Source organism: Neomonachus schauinslandi, chromosome 1, assembly GCF_002201575.2.
Source record: "Neomonachus schauinslandi chromosome 1, ASM220157v2, whole genome shotgun sequence".
NCBI classification, from domain to species: domain Eukaryota; kingdom Metazoa; phylum Chordata; class Mammalia; order Carnivora; family Phocidae; genus Neomonachus; species Neomonachus schauinslandi.
This window is the reverse complement of record NC_058403.1, coordinates 45234722-45259197: the sequence shown is the minus strand read 5'-3', so window position 1 is coordinate 45259197 and position 24476 is coordinate 45234722. Positions and strand designations below refer to the sequence as shown.

The window sequence follows — 24476 nt, the reverse complement described above, 5'->3', positions numbered from 1 at the left end:
AACTGCTGACCGTGGGAGGAAAGTATTCCTTAGGCTGTACCCTAAGTGGACAGAACAGCATTATTCTTCAGGCCAAAGGAAACCTGGCCAAGAACTCACTCAGATCTTCTGTCTGAGATGTCCTGGCCTTTACTGTAGGTCAGCCTTCTCAACCTCAGTACTATTGACGTTTAAGATCGATCATTCTTTATTCTGGGGGTGCTGTCCTGTGCTCAATGTAGGATGTTTAGCAGCATTCCTGGCTTCCATCCACCAGATGCCAGTAGTAACCCACCCCCTCAATTGTGACAACCGACCAAATCTATCTCCAGACATTGCCAAATGGGAGGTAAAATTGCTCCCATGGGAGCTTCCGCATCTCCCACATTTGAGTACCACTGTCTAAGTGTATTAGGTGATTAGCTGATAAAGAATTTTCTCCAGATTTTAGTTTTACTTTTAGATACTTTGTCATTTTAAGCATTGGTACAGAATAGGATTTGCTTTTAAGAACTGAAAAACTGGAAGCACATTTTCTAATTTAAGGGTAAAAGTGAGGACAAGGTCTTCTTTGAGAGTTCAACATTATGACCTTTGGATGCCTAGTACAGTGTTTTCCAGCCACACTGTGGGGACCCTTTAGTGGGTCGGGATTATACATGCAGCAGTGTATGGGATCACAGTGTAAAATGTATTTCTTACTTTGGAATAACTGAGAAAAACATTTGAAAACTGCTGGCCTAGTGATGATGTATAAGCCCAGCCTCCCCTTTCAAACTGTAATATTCTAAACATATTCTTCATAGCAGTAGGTGTTTATCCAGGCCAGCTAATCTATTTATCTTGTCAGGTTAAACTTATCAAATAGTCTTGGAAGTATGAAACATTCAAACTTGTTCATTGTAGTAGTAGATTTGAGACTTTCTTTTAACTTTGGTTTCTGATGCATACCATCTTTTTTGCTAGGGGGAGGAAGCTCTGAGCTCCATCACATATTTTAGAACATTCTTGGCACGTTACTTGTGGACTGTTCATGCCCTCCCCCTACACAAGATACTGAAAAAAGACAGCTCCATTTTAATTGTTTTATTCATCAGCATGCATGCAAAAGTCCTGTTTTTCATCAGTTAGTATTTATTTTGTTAACTTGTAGAAATTATGCTTTATGGAGGAAAGGGCAAGAAACATTTGTGTATTTATTGACAGTCAAATATGAGCATAAAGACGTCTAAAAATTACTCCTAACACTGCTTGTACTCTTTTTGTAAAATTCATTTTAAAATGGCAACCTTAAGTTAAATAGTGGCCCGTGGGGACTATATTAGATGGGACAGTCTGCCATTACTAAGTCATGAATTCAGCTGTTAATGGGAAATTCTTGGCTTCCTGAAATCTATCGGCAATTCCGGCCATTTAAAAAGCTGCTTTAGTTTCTATTCACTAAAGAAAATACATTTATATTTTGAGTTATTTTATTTATTCAGTGGCTACTTTTCAAAGATTTAAACATTCCAGAAAGCACATTTTCATCTTTTTAATAGTAAGAGAACATTTCAGACTAGTTTCATAGTGTTAGAAGTTTTGTCTTAGGGGATAGTATTTTTCTCTAAGGAAAAATTTTAATGATTATTCAAAAGTTATTTTTATTACAATTCATTTGTGTTCACAGTGAAGGCTTTTATATCCCTGTGTTTCTAATTTAGATGATATTCAGTAGAGATATTCAAGGTATTTTCATCATAGTTTCGGGGAAAATTTGAGTGTTTTTTTTTTTTCTTCTGAGTTGTATAACACTTAAGTTTTATATTTGCAGAAGATCAGTGGGTGTATCACAAAAACTCACATGTTTATTTCATGGTGCCTTTATATATTATTGAGTGACTATGCCTAATTTCTATGTGTAGAATGAAAGCAGGTGTAGAGATAGCAATGTTGCTCAAAAGCTGAACTTTAATGATGTTTGTTTAGGAAGCTAGATTGCTAGTATTGACCTTTAAAAGTGGGCCAACAATACTAGTAGGGATTTGAGAATAAAATTTCTTGATCAGAAAAGGATATGAAGTATTATCATAAGGTAGGTAAGTAGTTTTTCCTTTATTAAAGTGAGTTTTGAGACTGGTTTGAAATTACTTTTTCGTTGGTTCATGTACAGTTCCTTATACATCCAATTAGTAACTATTTTGCAAATACTTTCTAGATTATTATCTTCTTATTCACAGGCTTTTAAAGCTTTCATTCATCTGTTCTAGTAAATGGTATCAACACTGAACTGTTCTTAAAAATAATAATATAATAGAAAATCCTTTTACAGCTATCTGTATCCATATTGACTTTAAAACTCAGCACTGTCACTTTTGATAGTTTTTTTGTGTAAGTACTGAACTATTCCAGAGGTGATTATAAATGGCTGTCTTGAAGGAAGAAAATACTATCATTTTAGTACAGTGTCGTCTTCCTTTTAGAAAGAGATTCATTTGAATCCCATCATTAAAGAATGTTACATGGTACGGTTGGAGCAGCAGCTGAAACTTCTCAACACTGCATCCTCTTCTAGGTGCTCAAACACCAGATTTTATGATAAAAGGAGGATGCAAACAATACTATGTTAAGTTCCCTGAGTTCCCACAGTGAAGGAATTCTGGAACAGATAATGCTGCTACCAAGATATGAAAGTTATTTTTCCTAATCTTTACTAAGTCATTAAACTGTTATTTTTTTTCCTCGTCATTCTATAGGGAAAAAATGAGGTTTTTGGAGAAGGACTACTAAAAAGTCAAATTTCAATAGAATGTAAAATTAGTAAAATTAAATTTCATTAAATATGGCTTTAATGCCTTCAAGAATGAATGCCTTGAAATACTGTAATATGGTCAGTAATCTGTGCAACGTGTAAAGTGTTTTTAGATATCCTCCTACTTTTCACAGATTTTAGAAGGGTTTGTGATAAATGGATGAAGCTGATCACATACTTTTATTTTTATAGTTTACATTTACTTTGAACAAGTACTATGAACTGACACTCTTTTAAAGATTGGATTTATTATGCTATGTATATAAATTTATTGCTAAGCTATGTTTACCTCTGTTTATTGAGGTGGAAAGCTCTTTGAACTCATAAGGGCAGTCATTGATTATTTTGACCGTACCTGGTTTCTTTTGGTTCCTATGAGCAGATATACTAAACTCTGCCTTCCTTTCTATCTTGTGTAAGGAAAGTGTTGGTGGTATAAATCATCTGTCATACATATTTTAAAATTTTCACCAAAAAAATCCTGATTATTTATAATGTTAAGGATGTAATAATAATTTATCGTTCTTTTAACTTTTTTTTTTTTTTTAAGGTGATGGATGTGGACATACTGTACTAGGCCCTGAAAGTGGAACCCTCACGTCCATAAACTACCCACAGACCTATCCCAACAGCACCGTTTGCGAATGGGAGATCCGTGTAAAGATGGGGGAGAGAGTGCGCATCAAATTTGGTGACTTTGACATTGAAGATTCTGACTCTTGCCACTTTAATTACTTGAGAATTTATAATGGCATTGGAGTTAGCAGAACTGAAATAGGTAGGAAATTTTCTTGTAAATGTACATGTAATACATCACTGCCCTGAGTTTTAAAACTAAAACAATTTTTGATACTTACATTAAATAACTAGACTATATAGGATGATAGGTAGGAAATTATTTTGTGGATTATGTGTGGAAATCTCAAATTTGAATCTTTTGGGAAGAGAAGATTCTTATCTGTCCAAAGAAGCTTGTTGGTACTTTTGCAACAAGATGCCGCTCTACTGCTTCTAAGAAGGAGGATGTTAAGTATCTCATTTTTTTGTTTTTTTTCTAATCATTTTATTTGCAATTAAAGAATATAATTCATGCTTAGGAGGCAGTATATCATGGTGATTAAAAGCATAGGTTTTGGATACAAAGTGCCTGGTATCAAATCCTCACTCCGCTCTTAGCTTATGTGTGATTTTGGGCAAGTCACCCGACCTGTTTTTTCACTTGTAAGATAGGGAATGAACTAGTAACATGTAAAGTGCTTAGAACAGTCCATAACACATAATATATGCTTACTAATACTAGCTGCTATTGTTGTTATTCTTAGCTAAGATTAGCGGTTCTCAGTTATGGCTGCATATTAGAGTCACCTGGAAAGATTTTTAATAATACTATATACTAAATAATACTGTATCCCCATCCTAGACCAGTTGAATCAGAATTGATTGGGTGGGACCCACGCCTCTGGAATTTAAAGGCTTCCCAGGAGAATCTGCTTTGTAGTCATGTTGAGAATCTTTGGCTTAGAGATCAGTCCCTTAGGCTTAAAAAGGTGGAAAATGTCTAAGACTGTTTGGGTGAACTAACATCATACAGTAAATCTTGAATTCTCCATGAGTTAATTTGGAAACATTTATTGGTACTAGTGTATAAAATATCTTTTAGAACTATAAGTGGAACCCAGTATCTTTTCTGTAAGCATGATGTGCATCCTCTGGCGGCCTCCTCTCCGTATCAAGTCAAATCCTTCATCTTGTCTCTACGTTTTGACCTCTTACCTATGAGAGAAACAGTTCCTGGCCAGCTTCTCTTACTGCCGATTGATAACCTCTGTTGTCTCTCAGTCAACTCTTAATTAACCTGGTAGCTTGATCACCGTGTGTATATTGCCATGAATATATGGTCTCGGATAAGCTTTTAGGAACTCAGATTGCCTGAGGATCTAGAAACCACTATAACACTAATAGAGGGCAACTGTATTAAACGGGTGGTGCAGTAGGGAGTAAACAGTACCACCTAAGCAGTCTTGTAACAGCAGTGAAAAAAGGTGAGCCACAGTCCCATCAAGCCCTTAGCAGTTTACAGGAAATAAAGGAGCTAGAGAAACATGTTTTATCAACCATAAAGACCATCTGTCAATAGCATTTTAAAAAAAAGGAGAGAAGTAGAGGGAATTGTCATACTTTCAGGAGTTACATCTTCCAAAAATAATGTGTGGACCTTGTTTTGATCTTGATTCAAGCTGCAGGAAGACATGTTAAGATAATCCAGAGAAATTTTAAGAGGAACCGGGCGTTCAGTGCTAGCAGGAGTGATTGTTTTTGGTGTGTTAATGTTATAATTATTTTTCTTTAAAAATTTTATTTATTTATTTGTCAGAGATCACAAGTAGGCAGAGAGGCAGGCAGAGGGAGAGGGAGAAGCAGGCTCCCTGCTAAGCAGGGAGCCCGATGCAGGGCTCGATCCCAGGACCCTGAGATCATGACCTGAGGCGAAGGCAGAAGCTTAACTGACTGAGCCACCCAGGTGCCCCTATAATTATTTTTTTTTAAAGATCTGATTTGTTAGAGACATTCTGAAGTTCAAATCTAATATACTGTTGATATTCTTTTGTACTTTGCTTTTCCCTTACCTAAGAAGGAAGTCATTCCAACAACAGTGCATAGACATAGCCCTTAATTCTTTTTACAGCTGCAGAGAACTCCACAGTATGGAGGTACTGCAGTTTATTTAACCATTCTTTTGTGTACAGATACTTCCAGTATCGTGCAGTTACAAACGGTGCTGCAACAAATAACTTTATGCAGATGTATTTTTGTATTCTTGGAGGTGTTTCTTCAGAACAAATTCCTGAAATGCAACTATTGGTTAAAAAGATAAATGTATATATAGCTTTGTTAGATATTACCAGATTCCCCTCTACAAGGGTTATGCCAACTTGCATTTCCATTCAGCAGTGCATAAAAATGCCTGTTTCCCCACAGTGTTGCCAGGGTGTGCATCATCATGCTTTTTAAGTTTTGCCAACTGATAGGTGAGAAATGGTATCGCAGTATACTTGTAATTTGCATTTCTCTTAGTATGAGTGATGTTGAACATATTTTTTTGTATGTCAAAGGTACATTTTTTTAAACAACTTTTTGTGTCATTTGCTCATTTTTCTGTCACGTTTTTTTGGTCTTTGTTTTTCTCTGGTCCTAGGAATACTGTTACTATCTTTTAGTGATAGTAGCCTCTATGTGATACATACTGCAGACAGTTTCTCCTTGTTTGACTTTGTTTATGGAACTTTTTTTTTTAAGATTTTATTTATTTGAGAGAGAGTGAGAGAGAGGGAGGGAGCATGAGCAGGGTGAGGGGCAGAGGGAGGGGCAGACTCCCCACTGAGCAGGGCTCGATCCCAAACCCCAGGACTCCGGATCATGACCTGAGCCAAAGGCAGACGCTCAACCACCCAGGCGCGCCCCTATGGAACTTGTTTATCTGGTTTTGTTGCCATGCAGGTTTTTTTCAATGTAGCAAATGTATCACTCGTTTGCATCTGGATTCTGAATCCTAATTGGAAAGCCTCTCCTTACATCCCAGTTAAATATAAATTTACCCATGTTTTCTTCTAGTACATGTATGTGGTTTCATTTATTTTATATTTAGATTCCTGGTCCATTTGGGGATATTCTTTTGTATGATACAAAGTGTAGATCTAATTGTATCTTTTCCAGATGACTAGTCACTTGTCCTAACACTATGCATTTAAAGGTCTGCCTTTGCCTCAGTGATTTGAGATACTGACTTTATCATATATCAAGTTCTCTACATACTTGGGTTTATTTCTGGGTTTTCTGTTGTGTTCCACTGGTCAATAGTCACATAACCAAAACGTCAGTTTTAATGAGGCTATATAAAATGTTTTAATGCCTAGTCTCTCTTTAAGGATGTTTATTTTTAGTGTTTTCTTGGCTATTCTTGCCTGTTTATTGATCCATATGAAGTTTAGTTATCAACGTGTCCAACTTCATAAAAATGTTTGTTGGTATTTTTTATTGTGATTGTTCATAATTTGTTATGTTGAGTCATCCTATTCAAGAACAAGAGCTGCTTTTTTTCTATTCAAATCTAATTTTGTTGTTTTCAAGGGTGTTTTGAACTTTCTCATGTAAATTTTACCATTTTTTTTGTTGAAGTTGTTCCTAAATATCTTCCCTGTTGCTATTGTAAGTGGAAATGTTTTGGTTTTGTTTGTTTTGCCATTGTATCCTCTTACTGGTTACTAATTTTATGAAGACTATTGATTTCTATATGATGATTTTATATCCTATTTTACTGGGTTTTTTTAATTCCGTTTTATCATTCACTTTCTAGGGATTTCTAGGTACACAATCACATCTGCAAATAGAGATAGTTTTACTTCTTTTCCAGTTCTTGTGCCTGTGATTGATTTATCTAATTGCATTGGCTAATATTACCAGTCATTGCTATGTTAATCCATAGTGTAGATGGTGGGCATCTTTTTCTTGTTCCTGATCTTTTTTTTTTTTTTTTTTTTTTAAGATTTTATTTATTTTTGACAGAGAGAGCACAAGCAGGGGGAACAGCAGAGAGAGAGGGAGAAGCAGACTCCCTGCTGGAACAGGGAGCCCGATGCGGGGCTCGATGCGGGGCTCGATCCCAGGACCCTGAGATCATGACCTGAGCCGAAGGCAGACGCTTAACCGTCTGAGCCACCCAGGCGCCCCTCTTGTTCCTGATCTTAATGGAGGTGTTAGCTCAGGCTGCAATACCATATACTGGATAGCTTACACAACAGAAACTTATTTTCTCACAGCTTAGAGTCTGGAAGTCTGAAATCAGGGTGTCAGATTCAGTTGCTGCTGAGAATTCTCTTTCTGGCTTTATAGACAGCTACTTTATTTCTGTGTCCACAGAGCAGAGAGAGAGAAGGGGTGAGTTCTCTGGTCTATTCTTACAAGGACACTAATCCTCTTGGATTAGGAGTTTATCCTTATGACTTAATTTAACCTTAATTACCTACATTAAGGCCCTATCCCTAAATATGTTCACATGGAGTGGAAGGGGTTTCAACAAATTAATTTTGGGGGATACATGACAGAAAATATTCCTTGATTTCTATTTTCTTGAGTGTTTTTCATTAGGAAAGAATTGGATTGTGATAGAAAGCTTCTTTAGCATCTGTGGAGATGATTATATGTTTTTCTTCTGAAATCTATTTGTATGGTGGATTATATTAATGGATTCCCTAACAGTGAACCAACTTTACATTCCTGGAATGAATATCCCTTTGTTACATCATTCTATTAATGTGGCATTGGATTCTGTTTCCTAATAATCTATTTAGTATTTTTATATAAATATTGATAAGCAAAAATTAGTGTATAATTTATTTTGCATTGTCGTTATAAGGTTTAGGTATTGATGTTACATATATAAGTGCAAAGATTTCAGAAGTTTTCCTTCATTGCTCTGGGAAAATGTAAGAGAGTTTTTGAACAAGTTGGTATTTGAAGGTTTCACTCTGTGAAAAACCATCCAGACCTGATGCTTTTTTTGGTAGGATAGGTCCTATTATTTTCTTTTTCTTTTTTTTTTTTTAAAGATTTTATTTATTTGACAGAGAGAGACACAGCGAGAGAGGGAACACAAGCAGGGGGAGTGGGAGAGGGAGAAGCAGGCTCCCTGCAGAGCAGGGAGCCCGATGTGGGGCTCTATCCCAAGACCCTGGGATCACGACCTGAGCTGAAGGCAGACGCTTAACGACTGAGCCACCCAGGTGCCCCTCTTTATTTTTTCTTAGGAGAATGATCTCGTTCAGATTTTATCTTTAAGTAGTTCAGTTTTAGTAAGCTCTTTGCCTAATAAATTACCCAGTTCACCTGGGTCTTCAAGTTTATTTGTAGTGATGTCTGAAAAATAGAATTGTATGGTTTTTTTTCCTAATGGTTATTTCAATGGTTATTTCCTTCATATCATTTTTGTTTTGTTTTGTTCATTTGTGCTTTCCCCTTTTTTCCCCTTGATTGTCAGCAAGTGGTTTGCCTATTTTGTTAATTTTTTTCAAAAACTAAATCAGAAATGATTTATTATATTTAGATCTATTCTTTTTTCTCTACCCTATTAATTTCTGTTTCTAGTTATGTTATTTCATTTTCTTCATTATGCTTGCTTTGGGCTTATTTTGTTATTTGTTTCCTAGTTTTTAGCAAAGAATTTTAATTCATTTGTATTTATTCTATTATTGTTATTGATAAATGTGTCTAATGCTTTGAGGTTTACTTTGAGTACATCTTTAAGACTGATATACCACAGGGCGCCTGGGTGGCTCAGACGGTTAAGCGTCTGCCTTCGGCTCAGGTCATGATCTCAGGGTCCTGGGATCGAGTCCCGCATCGGGCTCCCCGCTCCTTGGGAGCCTGCTTCTCCCTCTGCCTCTCTCTCTCTCTCTCATGAATAAATAAATAAAATCTTTAAAAAAAAAAAAAAGACTGATATACCACAGATTGATTTATTGTATCGGTGGTTTTTTTGGAAGTCTAATTTTGTTTTGTATTTCCCTTTTACTCGGTACATGTTTATTATTGGGTATATAGTACATAAATAGATTTGTAGTTGGAATACCTTTCTTTGCTAGTGTTAATAATTTTAACTTTTACTGCATTGTGGTCATAAATACCTCTACTTTATGGAGCTTTCTAATATTTTCTGTATAACCTAACACAACCTTTATTATGAATGTCCCATGTATGCTTGAGAAGGTTTATTCTCTAATATCAAGATATAAAGCTTGATAGTCATTCAGATCTTATTTAATGATTAGATTTGCTATATCTTTATTCTTAACTACTTGATCTCTTATTGGTATGTCTCTTTTTTTTCCCCCTTGTTTTTCTTTAGGTTTTTGCTTTTATAAAGGTGTTCTTAACTGTAATATCTTTATTTTAAATTGCGACTTCCAGCATTAAAAAGTTCCTCCTTTGTCATGTCTAATACTTTGAGTTTGAATTCTCTTTTTGTCTGACAGTATCATCTGCACATCCTCCTCCATATCTCTTACTGTCTTCATTTGCCTGGTATACCTGCCTTTGCTCCCCCTTTATTTTCAGCTTTTGTAGATCATTCTGTTTGGGGTGTGTTTTTTGTATGTAGCACATTTTTGGGTCTTACTCTGTGAACCCAGTTGAAAATCTTTTTTATTTTAAATAGCTGAGTTAAGCCCATTTGTACTTATTTATAAAACTGAAATGTTTTGTCTCAACTCTGTATATTTTAAGTTACAATTATATGTATTTGTTGTGCTTATTTCTTTACATTGTTTTCTTTCCTTCTATTTTTAAATTTATTTAAAATTAAATTTATTTAAGCTTTTGGAGCTTAATAAGTCTTATAATTTTGTTCTAAGTGTTATCTTTCAATTTTTACTTTTTTAAACGCCTGTGATCCCCTGTTGTCTTAATCTTTACTGTCTGATTTGTCTATTTTTAATGGTGTTAAATCCCACCAATTGTCTGTAACCCCTACCTATTATATAACATTCAACGAACTGTTTTACTTTCCTCTTTTCTTCTCCCTTCTCTCCCTATTTTTACTGTTAGAACATAAATTCATAACATGTAGCCTACATCATATAACATCTTATTCTTCAGCCCATCCCTAACTTTCCTAGATCTGTATTTAAAAATATTAAATCTTCACACTCTTTTTGCCCAAGTTCTCCAGTCATAATGTGAGTGGATGAAGTTCATCTTGGAATAGACTGATTCCTTAAGCAGGACTTATGGGTACAGAATTTCTTGCATGCTTAAAACTGCTTATTTTAAAAGTTTTATTATGTGGAGACTTGAGGGACAGCTTGATTATATATAAATATGTCCTTTTTGATTGACCTGTTCTTTCTTTGAGTTTTTGTTTTTAAATACTCTTCCATTATTGCCTGGCTTTTTATATTGTTTTTTGAGAAGTTTATTTACCTTTAAAGTCTTAATAGTGTTATAAGGATATGTGTTGAAGGTGATCATTTTGGATTGGTTTTCACTGGTATCCAATAAGTTCTTTCAATACATAGATTCAGATCTTTTATTTCTGGAAAGTTTTGTGGGATGATACTTTTAATATTATTTCTGTTCCATTCTCTTGTGCATCTTTTTTAGATACATTTTTAAGTCTAAGAAACTTGGATCTTCCTTGCCATTTAAACCACATTCTCACCAGTGGTTTTAGTTTTTTATTTCCTTTTCATTCTGTTTCGTTCTTTTTTTCTTTTTTTTAACATTCATTATCATGTTTCATTAGAATCCATTATTCCTTGTGCACCTTGTAATATGGTCTTCATTTTTTATATAATTTTGTCATTTTTTTTTTTTTTACATTTTGTGAAATCAACTCTTAGTTCTTTCTGGATATTGTCCATTTCTATTTTTAGCTTTTGAGTTTCTGTTTCAAGGGGTTTTATCATGTCCCCAGTTGCTTGAGGACATTTAATTAAGTCTGGAGTGTTCCAGTTTCCTTCTGTTTTATCATTGTTTTTTAGCAGGGGGGAGGGGGTTTCCATAAACTGAGTTGTTGGGATTCTCATTTTTTGTTTTATTTTATATATATATATATATATATATAAACACACATATATATATAAAATATTTTTGTTTTATGCTATATAATGTGTATAATATATAATCTCTAACATATTTATTATATAGTATATATAAGTTTTATATATTATTTTATTTATTTATTTAATTATTTATTTATTAGAGAGAGAATGAGAGACAGAGAGCACGAGAGGGAAGAGGGCAGAGGGAGAAGCAGACCCCCTGCTGAGCAGGGAGCCCGATGTGGGACTTGATCCCGGGACTCCAGGATCATGACCTGAGCCGAAGGCAGTCGCTTAACCAACTGAGCCACCCAGGCGCCCAAGTTTTATATATTATTAATAAAGATTTATTTGAGAGAGCGAGAGAGAGTGAGAGCAAGAGAGCTGGGCGGGGGGAGTGTAGAGGGAGAGAGAGAATCCCAAGCAGACTCCCTGGTGAGCACAGAGCCTGATGCAGGGCTCCATCCCATGATCCTGAGATCATGACCTGAGCTGAAATCAAGAATCAGACGCTTAACCAGCTGAGCCACCCAAGTTCACCCCCTCCTTTTTTTTTTTTTTAAAGTAGGCTCCACGCCCAGCATGGAGCCCAGTGCAGGGCATGAACTCATAACCCTGAGATCAAGACCTGAGCTGAGATCAAGAGTCGTACACCTAAACGACTTGAGCTACCCAGGGTCCCCTTACACTATATATTTTTTAAGTAGTTAAAGACTGTGTCTAGGTATTTGTGGGTATAGAGGTGTGGTTTGCAGTGGTTTACTTTATAGTTTGTGATAGGTTCATGATAGTCCTCTTCTGTCAGTGTAGTAGATACATTCTTTTTTGGAGGAGAGGTGGTAGTGGGGGAGGAATTGTATCTTTTTTTTATTTTTTATTTGTCTTGCAGGACCCTAAATTTCCCCCTCTTGCTTTGTTTCTTCTCCCCTTTACAGTGCAGTTTCCAAAGTATTCCTCTCTATTACTTTTTTTTTTTTTTTTTATTTGACAGAACGCACAAACAGGGGTAGAAGCAAAGGGAGAAGCGGGCTCCCTACTGAGCAGGGAGTCCAATGTGGGGCTCGATCCCAGGACCCTGGAATCATGACCTGAGCCGAAGGCAGATGCTTAACTGACTGAGCCACCCAGGTGCCCCTCTCTCTATTTCTTTTAACCTACTTCTCCCCCTGAAGTGTTTTCTTTCCAAAATTGCGCTCTTAAGTTCCCTCCCTGAAGTCAGTACTCTCATCTGCCAATGGACTTTTTTTTTTCTTGTATTTTCTGTCTGTGCATGGGATACCTTGATCATCTTTGTCTCCCCCAATGAGTCTTTCATTAACTTTTACCACTTAGGTTATTCGTAGACTCTATGAAATCTGTTGCTATGCTTTAGGGGTCCATGATCTTAATAAAAGTAGAATACTTCTTCTTCTTTGAGTTTCTTCCTGTTTCTTTTAAAGCTGTCTTTGTAAAAAATAATTATTTTATATCAAATTAAAGTGATAAGTACTGTTTCATTTGAAAGAATTAAAGGTATTACAGTACTATCATCTTCGTTAACATTTTTCATTTAGAATAGTTTTCCATAGCCAGGAATTGAAGAAGTGATACATAATCTTAATGATTATAGGTATCTTGAATGATAGATATAAAAGCCACAGAGTTTTATATGTGATAAAGTCCTAGCCTACAAAAACATGTAGTCAAGGCTAAAGGCACCTTATCTGTTCATCATGAAAATACATTGCTCGACTGTGGATGGTTTTCATGAGAAGGCTAGATGGGAACTTAAATTTAACTTGGATTTGTCCCTAATGAGAAAGTATCATATGAGGTTGTTTCTTGCATTGCAAAGTACAGAAGTCATATACAATTCAAAAGACTTTAGTGAATCTTTGTACCCAGGAATGGTCAAGCTGCTTTGTGGCCTAGAACAGAAAATAAATACTGAAGCTTTGTCTCTATAAATGATGTCATCACTTCAAACTATTTCCTCTAATGTTTTGAGGCAGGTCAATGAGGAATTGACAACTGTCTCATTTTTCAACAGCATTCAGCTGGATAAAACTTAATCTCTGCAGTCCTACCCAAGAATTCCTATTTGTGGGCCTTTACAGGAAATACTAATAAGCATTGACATTTCCTAAGTGGTGAAAGTTTATTTTATAAAAAAACTTTGAAAGAAATTTCATGGTATGCTGTGTATGTCTCACCTGTGATGCTTGACAGTACATCTGGTTTTATTGACGTTTACACATTGTTGTGACTCACTGCTTTTTACATTCGTATACTTGGTATGAGAAATTCTGCCAGCTCTCAAGAAAGAAGCTGTCAATTTAATAGAAGCCAAAGCCTTGAGTCACTTCCTTTTCAAAAGTTTTTATTAAGAAATAAAAGCAGAATAATGACGTTCTCTTCTGTCCAGAAGTTTGCTGGTGTTCCAGAAGATAAGTCTTAAAACCCTAGAAGCCTAAGTTTCATAAGAGAGAAGGGAAGCCCACTAAGAAAAATTTGATGGGGAAGATTGGTATTGCTCTGTGGATATTTTGGTCCACATGAATACTATAAAATTTTCCATCAAGGCCCTTTGGCTACCGTCATGGATACTAATAAAAAGTTGTGTGCTCTTTTGTCCAACCTGCCATTCTGGAAGAGATTATTGGAGGAGGCAACTGTGCTTACAATCAAAGAAATGCAAATTTTTAATTTTTTAATTTTTTTTTAATTTTAATTTTTATTTTTTTTAAAGATTTTATTTATTTGAGAGAGAGAATGAGAGAGAGAGAGCACATGAGAGGGGGGAGGGTCAGAGGGAGAAGCAGACCCCCTGCTGAGCAAGGAGCCCAATATGGGACTCGATCCCGGGACTCCAGGATCATGACCTGAGCCGAAGGCAGTCGCTTAACCAACTGAGCCACCCAGGCGCCCTAATTTTTATTTTTTTTAAAGACTTTATTTATTTATTTTGACAGAGAGAGAGAGACAGCAAGAGAGGGACAGCAAGCAGGGGGAGTGGGAGAAGCAGGCTTCCCTCGGAGCAGGGAGCCTGATGTGGGGCTCAGTTTCAGGACCCTGAGATCATCACCGGAACCGAAGGCAGACGCTTAATGACTGAGCCACCCAGGCGCCCCAGAAATGCAAATTTTTTAAAACTAAGTATATTCCTTCCTTGAATTTTGAATTAGTAAAAAAAAAATATGTTGACATGGGTGTAGTGAAATTGGTACTTTTTTTTATTGAGGCTCTCTTAGTTGATATAGCTTACTTAGCTAGCAGTCTGGAAGTATATATTAAGAATCATTCTTAAGGAAATATTTCAAAAATAAAAGTTGTGTTAGGAAGATGTCTATTCCAACATTATTCACTATTAGAAAAATTGGAAGCAATCTAAATTTCTAACAGTAAGGAAATTAAGGTATATCTACCATATAACCAGTTCTTAGCTATCACTGTTTGCTGTGAGCATTTTCTCACCTGTCTTTTGGTGAATGCGGATGTACAATTCTACATCTAGAAGAGGAGTTGCTGGGTCACTGGGTGTGCATGTGTTCAGCTTTAGTAGATACTGACAAATGCATTCGTGGCTGTACCAGTTTATGCCCACCACAAGGGTATGAGAGTTTCAGTTACTTGTCTCTACTTTTGCCATTTTAACCATTCATGTGTGTGTGTGTGTGTGTGTGTGTGTGTGTGTGTGTGTGTACTGATACCACATTGTAGCTCTGCTTTGCATTTCCCTGATGCCTAATGATACTTTTCTCTTTTCCTATGTTAGCCATTTGAATATCTTTTATGAGAAGTGTTGAATTTTTTTATGCATTTGGGTGATCATTTTCTTATCTGTAGGAATTCTTTCTATATTCTGGTATGGGTTCTTTAGGGTATATGTATTAAATATATATTCTCCCTTTCTTTGACTTTTCTTTCTACCTCCCTTATTGATACCTTTTGATAGACATTAATTTTAACTTAATTTTAATGTTCACAATTATTAATTTTTTTTCCAATTAGGATTACCATTTTTTGTGTCCTTTTAAAATCTTTGCCAACTCATAGGTCATGAAGTTGTTCCCAAGGTTTTCCTCTAAAAGCTTTATTGTTTTCCTTTCCACACATATTATCTTCAGTCAATCCATAATTAATTTTTGTGTATGAGGTGGGAAGTAGGAGTAAAAGTGTCAAAAGTACATTTCCCACATGAACTTTATTTTTAAATGTACAAATACTGCATGTGTCATTTATTCATGAAAAAAAACCAACAACAGTGAAGTAGCCATATTCCCCTGAAATCAAAATCCATAATGACTTTATGAAGTAGAAAAATACACTTTTAAAGTAGTCACCACTGTCTTTTAGAAGGAAAGACAAATCCATTATTGGTGATACTGCTCTTCCTTTTATTTATTTATTTTATTTTTTAATTTGAAAATATTTTTTTAAAGATTTTATTTGAGAGAGAGTGTGTGCACATGCACGAGCTGGGGGGAAAGGGCAGAGGCAGGGGGGAAAGCAGACTCCTCGCTGAGCACAGAGCCCTCCATCCCAGGACCTTGAGATCATGACCTGAGCCGAAGGTGGATGTTTAACCATCTGAGCCACCCAGGTGCCCCACAGTGACTCCTCTTAAAGATGGTAAATATTTGTTACTTGTTCTTTTAAGTATATACTCAGTAGCCTAATTGTTTATTTTTTTTTATTTTTATTTTTTATTTATGATGGGTACATTTCATTTTTTGGGGGTATAATTATAATTATTTTTATTTTTAATTTAAATTTTAGGTAGTTAACATACAGGGCAATATTGGTTTCTGGAGTAGAATTCAGTGATTGATCACTTACATACAACAGCCAGTGCTCATCATAGCAAGTGCCCTGCTTTATAGCCTAATTGTTTAAAAGGAAATTATATCTGTACCCTCCCATGATTATCCTATGCAGGTAAGTTTTTGTTGAAGCAGTTAAAAGTAATGCTAAATTCAGCCAAAAACAATGTCTTGTTAGTCACAATATAAACAAGATCATTATGGGAGGGCATCTTAGTCATTCAAAAAGAGAACATGAAATCACTGTAAGACAGAGGACTGATTTTACAACTCCATCTCACTCTTGAAGCCCGACTCTTAAAGAAACTGTATTGATGGACATTACTTAATGATGGTATCTTCTCTAAACATTTTCTGGGTGTTAAAACGGCCTCTTCTGTATTTTAGGGGCTTCAACTGTCCTGCTACACTAAGCTTTCCAAGGGCAACAGTGTGCCAGTCTAGTTTCATCACTGAATTCTTGCTGCATACCTCTCTCAGTGCCTGGATATTCAGGGGCTCACTTTATTGATTAATTACTTTGAACGTTCCAAATTTGGAATTTTGTTTTTGCAATTAGAAGTGCTTCTGTACATAGGCACTAAAAAGCCATACCTAAATCTGTTTGTTTGTAAATTAAGAGTGATCTTCCCTAAGCAAACTCCATTTCCATCTGTTGTATCTATTGGAGGTGGACACAGTTGATGTGCTTTTTGCTCTAGCAAATAACTCCCCAGCCCCATCTTCTCTTTTTAAGTTGTGAGTTTGTAAGAGGAGTGTTGTTCGGTGGCAGATCTCTCCATAGGCTAAATGATCTTCCATTTAGTTGAGAACATAAATCAGATTCCTTAAGTTTTGTGGCAGTATTAACACCACCTCTAATCTATTTCAAATCAGAGGGATTTCTTCTCTCTTCTGAATACAAAATATTTTCATTTAACAACTTCCAGGGTTTGTTGCTGTTCATCTACCAAAAGTATGGTTAATATAGACTTTGAAAAACACATGATAACCTTAATACCTCTAAGCTCTAGGCAAGAGGATACAAACTCACTGCCAGCAGATGATACACACACAAAATAAATGAGTGAAATGGACTGAGTATAGTAACAGCATTGCCCTGACAAATGATAACTGAGCTTCAGGATCAGAGACTTTAGGGAGTGGTGGAGACTGTAGCAAACTGGAGTATGACTCTCTCTTTTTAAAGGGGACAGCCATTACTTAGGTACAGCCATTTGGAGAACTGGCCCAGGTTTCCTTACTTTTTTTACTTGTGATTTTTCAAGAAAAGACAGAAATTCAGAATTCATGCAAAGTTTAAAGATTTTTAAATCTTGGCAAATAATTGAATCATTTTTAAAATAATGTAGACCCCAAGTTATATAGGCCAAGAGGCCAAGTAAAATACATGTGATTCAGGCTCAAGCCATAGGTAGATTCTACCTTGTGTACTTTACTTCCCCGGATTTGATCATCTGAGAGCAGGAGGGTGTTACTGTACAGCATACCTCAGAGGTATGGTGGGTTCAGTTCTGTACTGCTGCCAGAAAGCAGGTATTGGAATAAACTGAGTCAAATGAATTTTTTGGTTTCCCAGTGCATATAAAAGTTACATTTACACTATACTATGGTCTAAAGTGTGCAGTAGTGTTACATCTAAAAAAAATGTACATGCCTTAATTTAAAAATATTGATTGCTAAAAAATGCTAACCATCATCTGCGCTTTCAGTCTTTCGAGTTAGTTTTTTTGCTGGTGGAGGATCTTGTGTCAGTGTTGATGGCTGCTGACTGACCAGGGTGGGGGTTGCTGAAGGCTGGGGTGGCTGTGGCAATTTCTTAAAATAAGGCAACAGTGAAATTTGCTGCGATTGACTCTTCCTCTCATAAAAGATTTCTCTATAGCCTGACGCTATTTGATAGCATTTTACCCACAGCAGAACTTATTTCAAAGTTGGAGTTAATCCTCTCAAACCCTGCCACTGCTTTGTCAACTAAGTTTATAAACTTTTCTAAATCCTTTGTTGTCATTTCAATAATCTTCACGGCATCTTCACCAGGAGTAGTTTCCATCTCAAGAAACCACTTTCTTTGCTCATCCACAAGAAGCAAATCCCCATACATTCAAGTTTCATCATGAGATTGCATCAGTTCAGTCCCATCTTTAGGCCCCAGTTCTCATTCTAGTTCTCTTGCCATTTCCACCACATCTGCAACTACTTCCTCCATGGAAGTCTTGAACCCCTCCAAGTCCCCTAGGAGGGTTGGAATCAACTCCTTCCAAACTCATTAATATTGATAATTTGACCTTATCCCATGAATCATGAATGTTCTTAATGGCATCTAGAATGGTGGATCCTTTCCAGAAGGTTTTCAGTTTACTTTGCCCAGATGCATCAGAGGAATCACTGTCTATGGCACCTGTAGCCTTATGAAATGTATTTCTTAAATAATAAGACTTGAAAGTCAAAACACTTCTTGATCCATGGGCTGCAGAATCAGTGTTCTGTTTGCGGACGTGAAAACAACATTCATCTCATTGTACATCTCCATCAGGGCTCTTGAGTGACCAAGGGCATGTCAGTGAACAGTCATATTTTGAAACGAATCTTTTTTTCTGAGCAGTAGGTCTTAACAGTGGACTTAAAATGTTCAACAAACCATGTCACATACAGATGTTCTATCATCCAAGCTTTGTTGTTCCATTTCTAGCGAACAGGCAGAGTAGACTTAACATCCTTCTTTTTTTTTTAATTTTATCTTATTATGTTATGTTAATCACCATACATTACATCATTAGTTTTTGATGTACTGTTCCATGATTCATTGTGTATAACACCCAGTACTCCATTCAGTACGTGTCCTCTTTAATACCCATCACCAGGCTAACCCATCCCCCCCCACCCTCCCCTCTAGAACCCTCAGTTTGTTTCTCAGAGTCCGTAGTCTCTCATGGTTCATCTCCCCCTCCGATTTCCCCCTCTTCATTTTTCCCTTCTTACTATCTTTTTTTTTTTTTTTAACATAAAATGTATTATTTGTTTCAGAGGTACAGGTCTGAAACTTAGCATCCTTCTCAAGGGCCCTAGGATTTTGGGAATGATGAAATGAGCATTGGCTTCAGCTTAAAGTCACCAGCTGCCTTAGCCCCTAATTAGGAGAGGTAGTGTATTTGAAGCTTGAAGCCAGGCATTGTTTTCTCCTCTCTAACTATGAAAGTCCTAGATGGCATCTTCGTCTAATAGGAGGCTGTTTTGTCTACACTGAAAATCTGTTGTTTAGTGTAGCCACCTTCTTAAGTGATCTGAACTAGATCTTCTGGACAACTTGCTGCAGCTTCTACGTCAGCATTTGCTGCTTCACCTGGCACTTTTTTGGTCTAGAGATGGTTTCTTAAAACTTATCACCAGTTTCTCCTAGCTTCCCACTTTTCTTGTGCAGCCTCCTCACCTCTCTCTGCCTTCACAGGTTTAAAGAGAGTTAAGCTCTGGCTCAAGCGGATGTTGTGGCTGGTTTGATCTTTTCTTCAGAACGCTGAAACTTTCTCCACACCACAAGAAGGCTGTTCCACTTTCTTATCATTTACATGTTCACTGGAATAACACTTTTAATTTCCTTCAGGAACTTTTCCTTTGTGTTTACAGTTTGGCTATTTGGCGCAAGAGGCCTTTCAACGTATCTCCGCTTTTGACATGCATTCTTACTAAGCTTAGTCATTTCTAGCTGTTGATTTAAAGTGAGAGAGATGTGACTTTTTCACTGAACGCTTAGAGGCCATTGAAGGGTTATTAATGGGACTAATTTCAATATTTTTGTATCTCAGGGTAAAGGGAGGCCTGAGGAGAAGGAGAGAGATGGGCAATGGCTGGTTAGTGGAGCAGCCAGAATGCACACGACATGTATTAAGTCTGCCACTCACGTGGGTTTCATGGCACCTCAGAATAATTATGATAGTGATGTCAGATCACAGATTACCATAACAAATGTAACAATAATGAGAAAGCTTGAAAAATTGCAAGAATTACTAAGACGTGACACAGAGATACAACGTGAGTAGTGGTTGTTGAAAAAATGGTGCCGACAGACTTGCTAGATGCAGGATTGTCACAAACCTTCAGCCGGTGAGAAAAAAGGCAGTATCTGCAAAGCACAATAAAATGACGTGTGCTGGTACACCAAAGTAAATTTCTGGCTGTATTAGCTTTCTATTGTTTTATAATATTATCACAAAGCCAGCAGCTTAAAATAGCATAATTTATTATCTCAGTTTCTGTAGACCAGAGGTCTGGATTTGGCATGACTGGATTGTCTGTTCAAGATCTTGCCTGCCCGGCCGGAATCAAGGTAGTCAGCTGGGGATGTGGTTCCTATCTGTTGCCGCGGGTTCTCTTCAAGCTCACTGACTGTTGACAGAATCTACTACTACTGTCTTATAGTTGTAAAACTGGTGTCCCCATTTTCTTGCTGCCTATTGCCCAGAGACTGTTTTCAGTTCCTAGAGGCCACGTGGAGTGTTCACCATTCTCTCTAATTTCCAGTTATGTGACTAACCTGAGAAAGCACTCTGCTTTTAAAGCGCCTAACTGATTAGGTCAGGCCAACCCAGGAAAATCTCCCTCTTACCATATATGCAATATACAGATAGTTAAAAAATTTTTTAAAGGCAGGGATACTGGTAAGAAAATATTCTAGAAGCGTAAGAGTATCACATACCAGAGGAAATTTTAAACTAAGCACACATTGGAAAAGTTCACCTTCACTAATGAAGAAAACAACAGATTACAGTTTCTTTTATCTCTAATACTGCTGGGCAAGGTGGGGAGAATAAATTGATACAGTCTTTCTGAAAAGCAGTTTAGTAGGAATAGTTCATGTTAAAGTCTCAGAGAAATAGTGCATGAATGGATGAATGAAGAGCTAGGTAATACGATGCTTGTGCATATGTGTATGCACCCTATATACACATTTATGTTCATTTAATGATGACTGTATCCCTAGAAGATAAACACTATTGTTTTTATTTAACAGATGGAGAGACCTGGGCAGAGAGGTATCCTCCCAAGTGGTATTAGCTATTATCTTGGTATAATAGGATTATGTGAGAATGACTATTGTTTTTTATTGTTTTCTTTTTACATTATTCTAAATTTTTGTAAAGTTTACAGATTGTTTAAAAGCACTTATAAACTGGAAAAAAGTGATATAAGGGCTGCCTTGAAATAAACACCCTATATCGATGGTAGGAGTGTAAGTTAGTTTAACTTTTGGAAAGCAACATGATCCTGTAATTTCATTTCAAAAAATCTGGCCTTGGTAATTATTTTAAGTATGGAACAAGTTGTACCTGTAAACAAATCTATTATATCATTATCTAAAATATGGAAAAATTGGAAACCTAAATTTCCATGGTAGAGGAAATAGTTACATATCCTATGGCTTATCCACTTAGAATTATTTCAGAGATCATTGGTTCTAGCCCCTACCGCGTTTTCCTGAGGCCCTTACCTCCATTTCCTGTGGAGCACCCTTGGAGTGCTTAGCCACTTTCTCCTCCAAGGCTTCCTTACACCCTGCTGTGGTTTACATTTCCCAGGGGGTTGACAACCCTGCACCCAAACCCTCTCCAGCACCCAGGACTCCACACAGATGACCCACTTATATCTTGTACTTCTTCCCATTAAGTTACATCTTTTCCTTCTCCCAAAAGACAAGAGACACTTCTCTTTTTCAGCAGACTCCGAATAGATCTCAATTCTCAAAATTCCTTCTGTTTGCAAAAGGTTACGTTGTTCTTTCTTTCAGATTTATCACCATCTCTCTTGTTTGTAATTTTTAGCTACTATGAATAATGCTGCTCTGAACTATCATTTACAAGTTTTTTTGTGGACCTATGTTGCATTTCTTTTGCGTATATGCCTGGGAGTACAGTTGCTAGGTCACATGGTAACTCCATGTTTAACCGTTTGAAGGACCGCCAGACTATTCCAAAGCAACTGCACTGCACCATTTACTAGCAGTGTAGTAGGGTTTCAGTTTTTCCAGATCCTTGTTCTTTTTTCACATTGTAGTGGGTATGAAGTGGTATTTCATTGGGGTTTGATTTGCGTTCTTTGATGGCTAATGGTGTGTGTGTCTGTGTGGGTATTACGCATTCTTTAAGTTTGAAAAATGTGTGACTTATATCCATCATTGTGGTATTTTCACTACTCTAAAGCCCTCTGTGCTCTACCTATTCATCCTTCTTCCTCCAATGCCTGACAACCACTGATCTTTTTATTGTCTTCTGTAAATAGATCTTTTTATTGTTTTGTTTTTCCAGAAGGTGATATAATTGCAATTAAACAATATGCAGTCTTTTCAGACTCTCTTCTTTCAATTAGTAATGTGCATTTAAAGTTCCTTTATGTCTGTCCATGGCTTGATAGCTCATTTCTTTTTAGTATCAAATAACATTTCACCATCTGGATGTATCTATTCACCTACTAAAGGGCATCCTGGTTACTTTCAAACTTTAGCAGTTTATGAATAAAGTTGCTATAGACATCTGTGTATAGGTTTCTCCATGGACATAAATTTTCAATTCCTTTGAATAGGTATCCAAGAATGTGATTGCTGGATTGTATGGTGGGACTTTTTAGTTTTGTAAGAAATCCCAAAAAGAATCCCCCATTTTGTTTTCCCAACAAAGAATGAGAGTTCCTGTTTCTCTACATTTTCATCAGCATTTAGTGTTGTCAGTGTTCTGGATTTTGACCATTCTAAATTCCAGTAGGTATATAGTGATATTTCATTGTTTTAATTACATTTCCCTGATAACATATAATGTAGTGAATCTTTTTAGATGCTTTTTATCTGTATATTTTTGGTGAGGTGTCTGTCAGGGTCTTTGGCCTATTTTTATTTCAGGTTGTTTTCTTATTATTGAGTGTTAAGAGTTTTTTGTATATTTTAGATAAGAGTCCTTTATCAGATGTGTCCTTTATCACCTGTGTATTTTATAAGTATTTTCTCCCAGTTTGTGGCTTGTCTTCTCATTCTTTTTACATTGTCTTTCCAGAGCAGAAGTTTTTAATTTTAATGAAGTCTACCTTATCAGTTATTTCTTTCATGGATTGTGCCTTTTGGAGTCCTATCTAAAAAGTCATCATCCTACTCAAGGTCATCCAGATTTTTTCCTATGTTATCTTCTAGGAGTTTTACAGTTTTGCAGTTTACTATTAGGTTTGTAATCCTTTTTGAGTTAATTTTTGTGAGGGGTATAAGGTCTGTGTCTAGATTCATTTTTTTGCATATGGCTGTCCAGTTGTGCCAGCACCATTTGTTGAAAATACTATCTTTGCTCCATTGTATTGCCTTTAGTCCTTGTCAAAGATCAGTTGGCCATATTTATGTGGATTTATTTCTGGACTCTCTTCTTTTTCACTGATCTATTTGTCTATGCTTTCACCAATATCACACTGTCTTGATTACTGTAGCATTATAGTAAGTATTGAAGATGGGTAGTGTCATTCCTCCAACTTTGTTTTTCTTCAATATTATATTTGCTATTCTGGGTCTTTTGTCCCTCCATAAATTCTTTAGAATCATTTTGTTGATAGCCAAAAAATAACTCACTGGGATTTTTTTTCCATTTTTATTGAGAAATAATTGATATACATCACTATATAAATTTAAGCTATATAGGATGACGGTTTCATTTACATATATTGTAAAATGATTACTACAGTAGGTTCAGCTAACATCCATCATTTCCTATTCCCCTACCCCCACCCAGAGGTGCATCTGCCTCTGGTACCCATAAGCTTGATATTGTTTTCTGTGAGTTTGGTGGGGGGTTTTTAGATTACACATATGAGTGAGATCATACAGTATTTGTCTTTCTCTGACTTACTTCATGTAGCATAATGCCTTTAAGGTTCATCATTGTTGTCGCAAATGGTAAGATTTCCTCATATTTTATGGCCGAATGATACTTTGTTGTATAATATTTGTTGCATGTATATGTATCCGTTCGTCCATGAATGGACACTTAAGTGGTTTCCATATCTTGGCTATTATAAATAATGCTGCTATGAATGTGGGGGTGCAGATATCTTTTTGAGTTAGTGTTTTTATTTGCTTTGGATAAATTGCCAAAAATAGAATTGCTGGATCATATGGTAGTTCTATTTTTTTTTTTTTTTTTTTGAGGATCCTCCATACTGTTTTCTGTAGTGACTGTTCTAGTTTACAATCCCACAAACAGTGTACAGGGTTCTCTTTTCTCCAGATCCACACCAGCATTTGTTGTCTCTTACCTTTTTGATGATGACCATTCTAACAGACATGAG

The 24476-nt window shown here is 36.3% G+C and overlaps 1 protein-coding gene across 1 annotated transcript in view; it reads left to right on the top strand.

Moving 5' to 3' along the window:
• DCBLD2 (discoidin, CUB and LCCL domain containing 2) overlaps positions 1-24476 on the top strand; it is an 88118-nt gene that overhangs the window by 12854 nt on the left and 50788 nt on the right. Inside the window, exon 2 of the mRNA XM_021687958.1 lies at positions 3321-3548. Within this exon, the coding sequence (XP_021543633.1) occupies positions 3321-3548 (228 nt within the window). The remainder of the gene's footprint in view (positions 1-3320; positions 3549-24476) is intronic.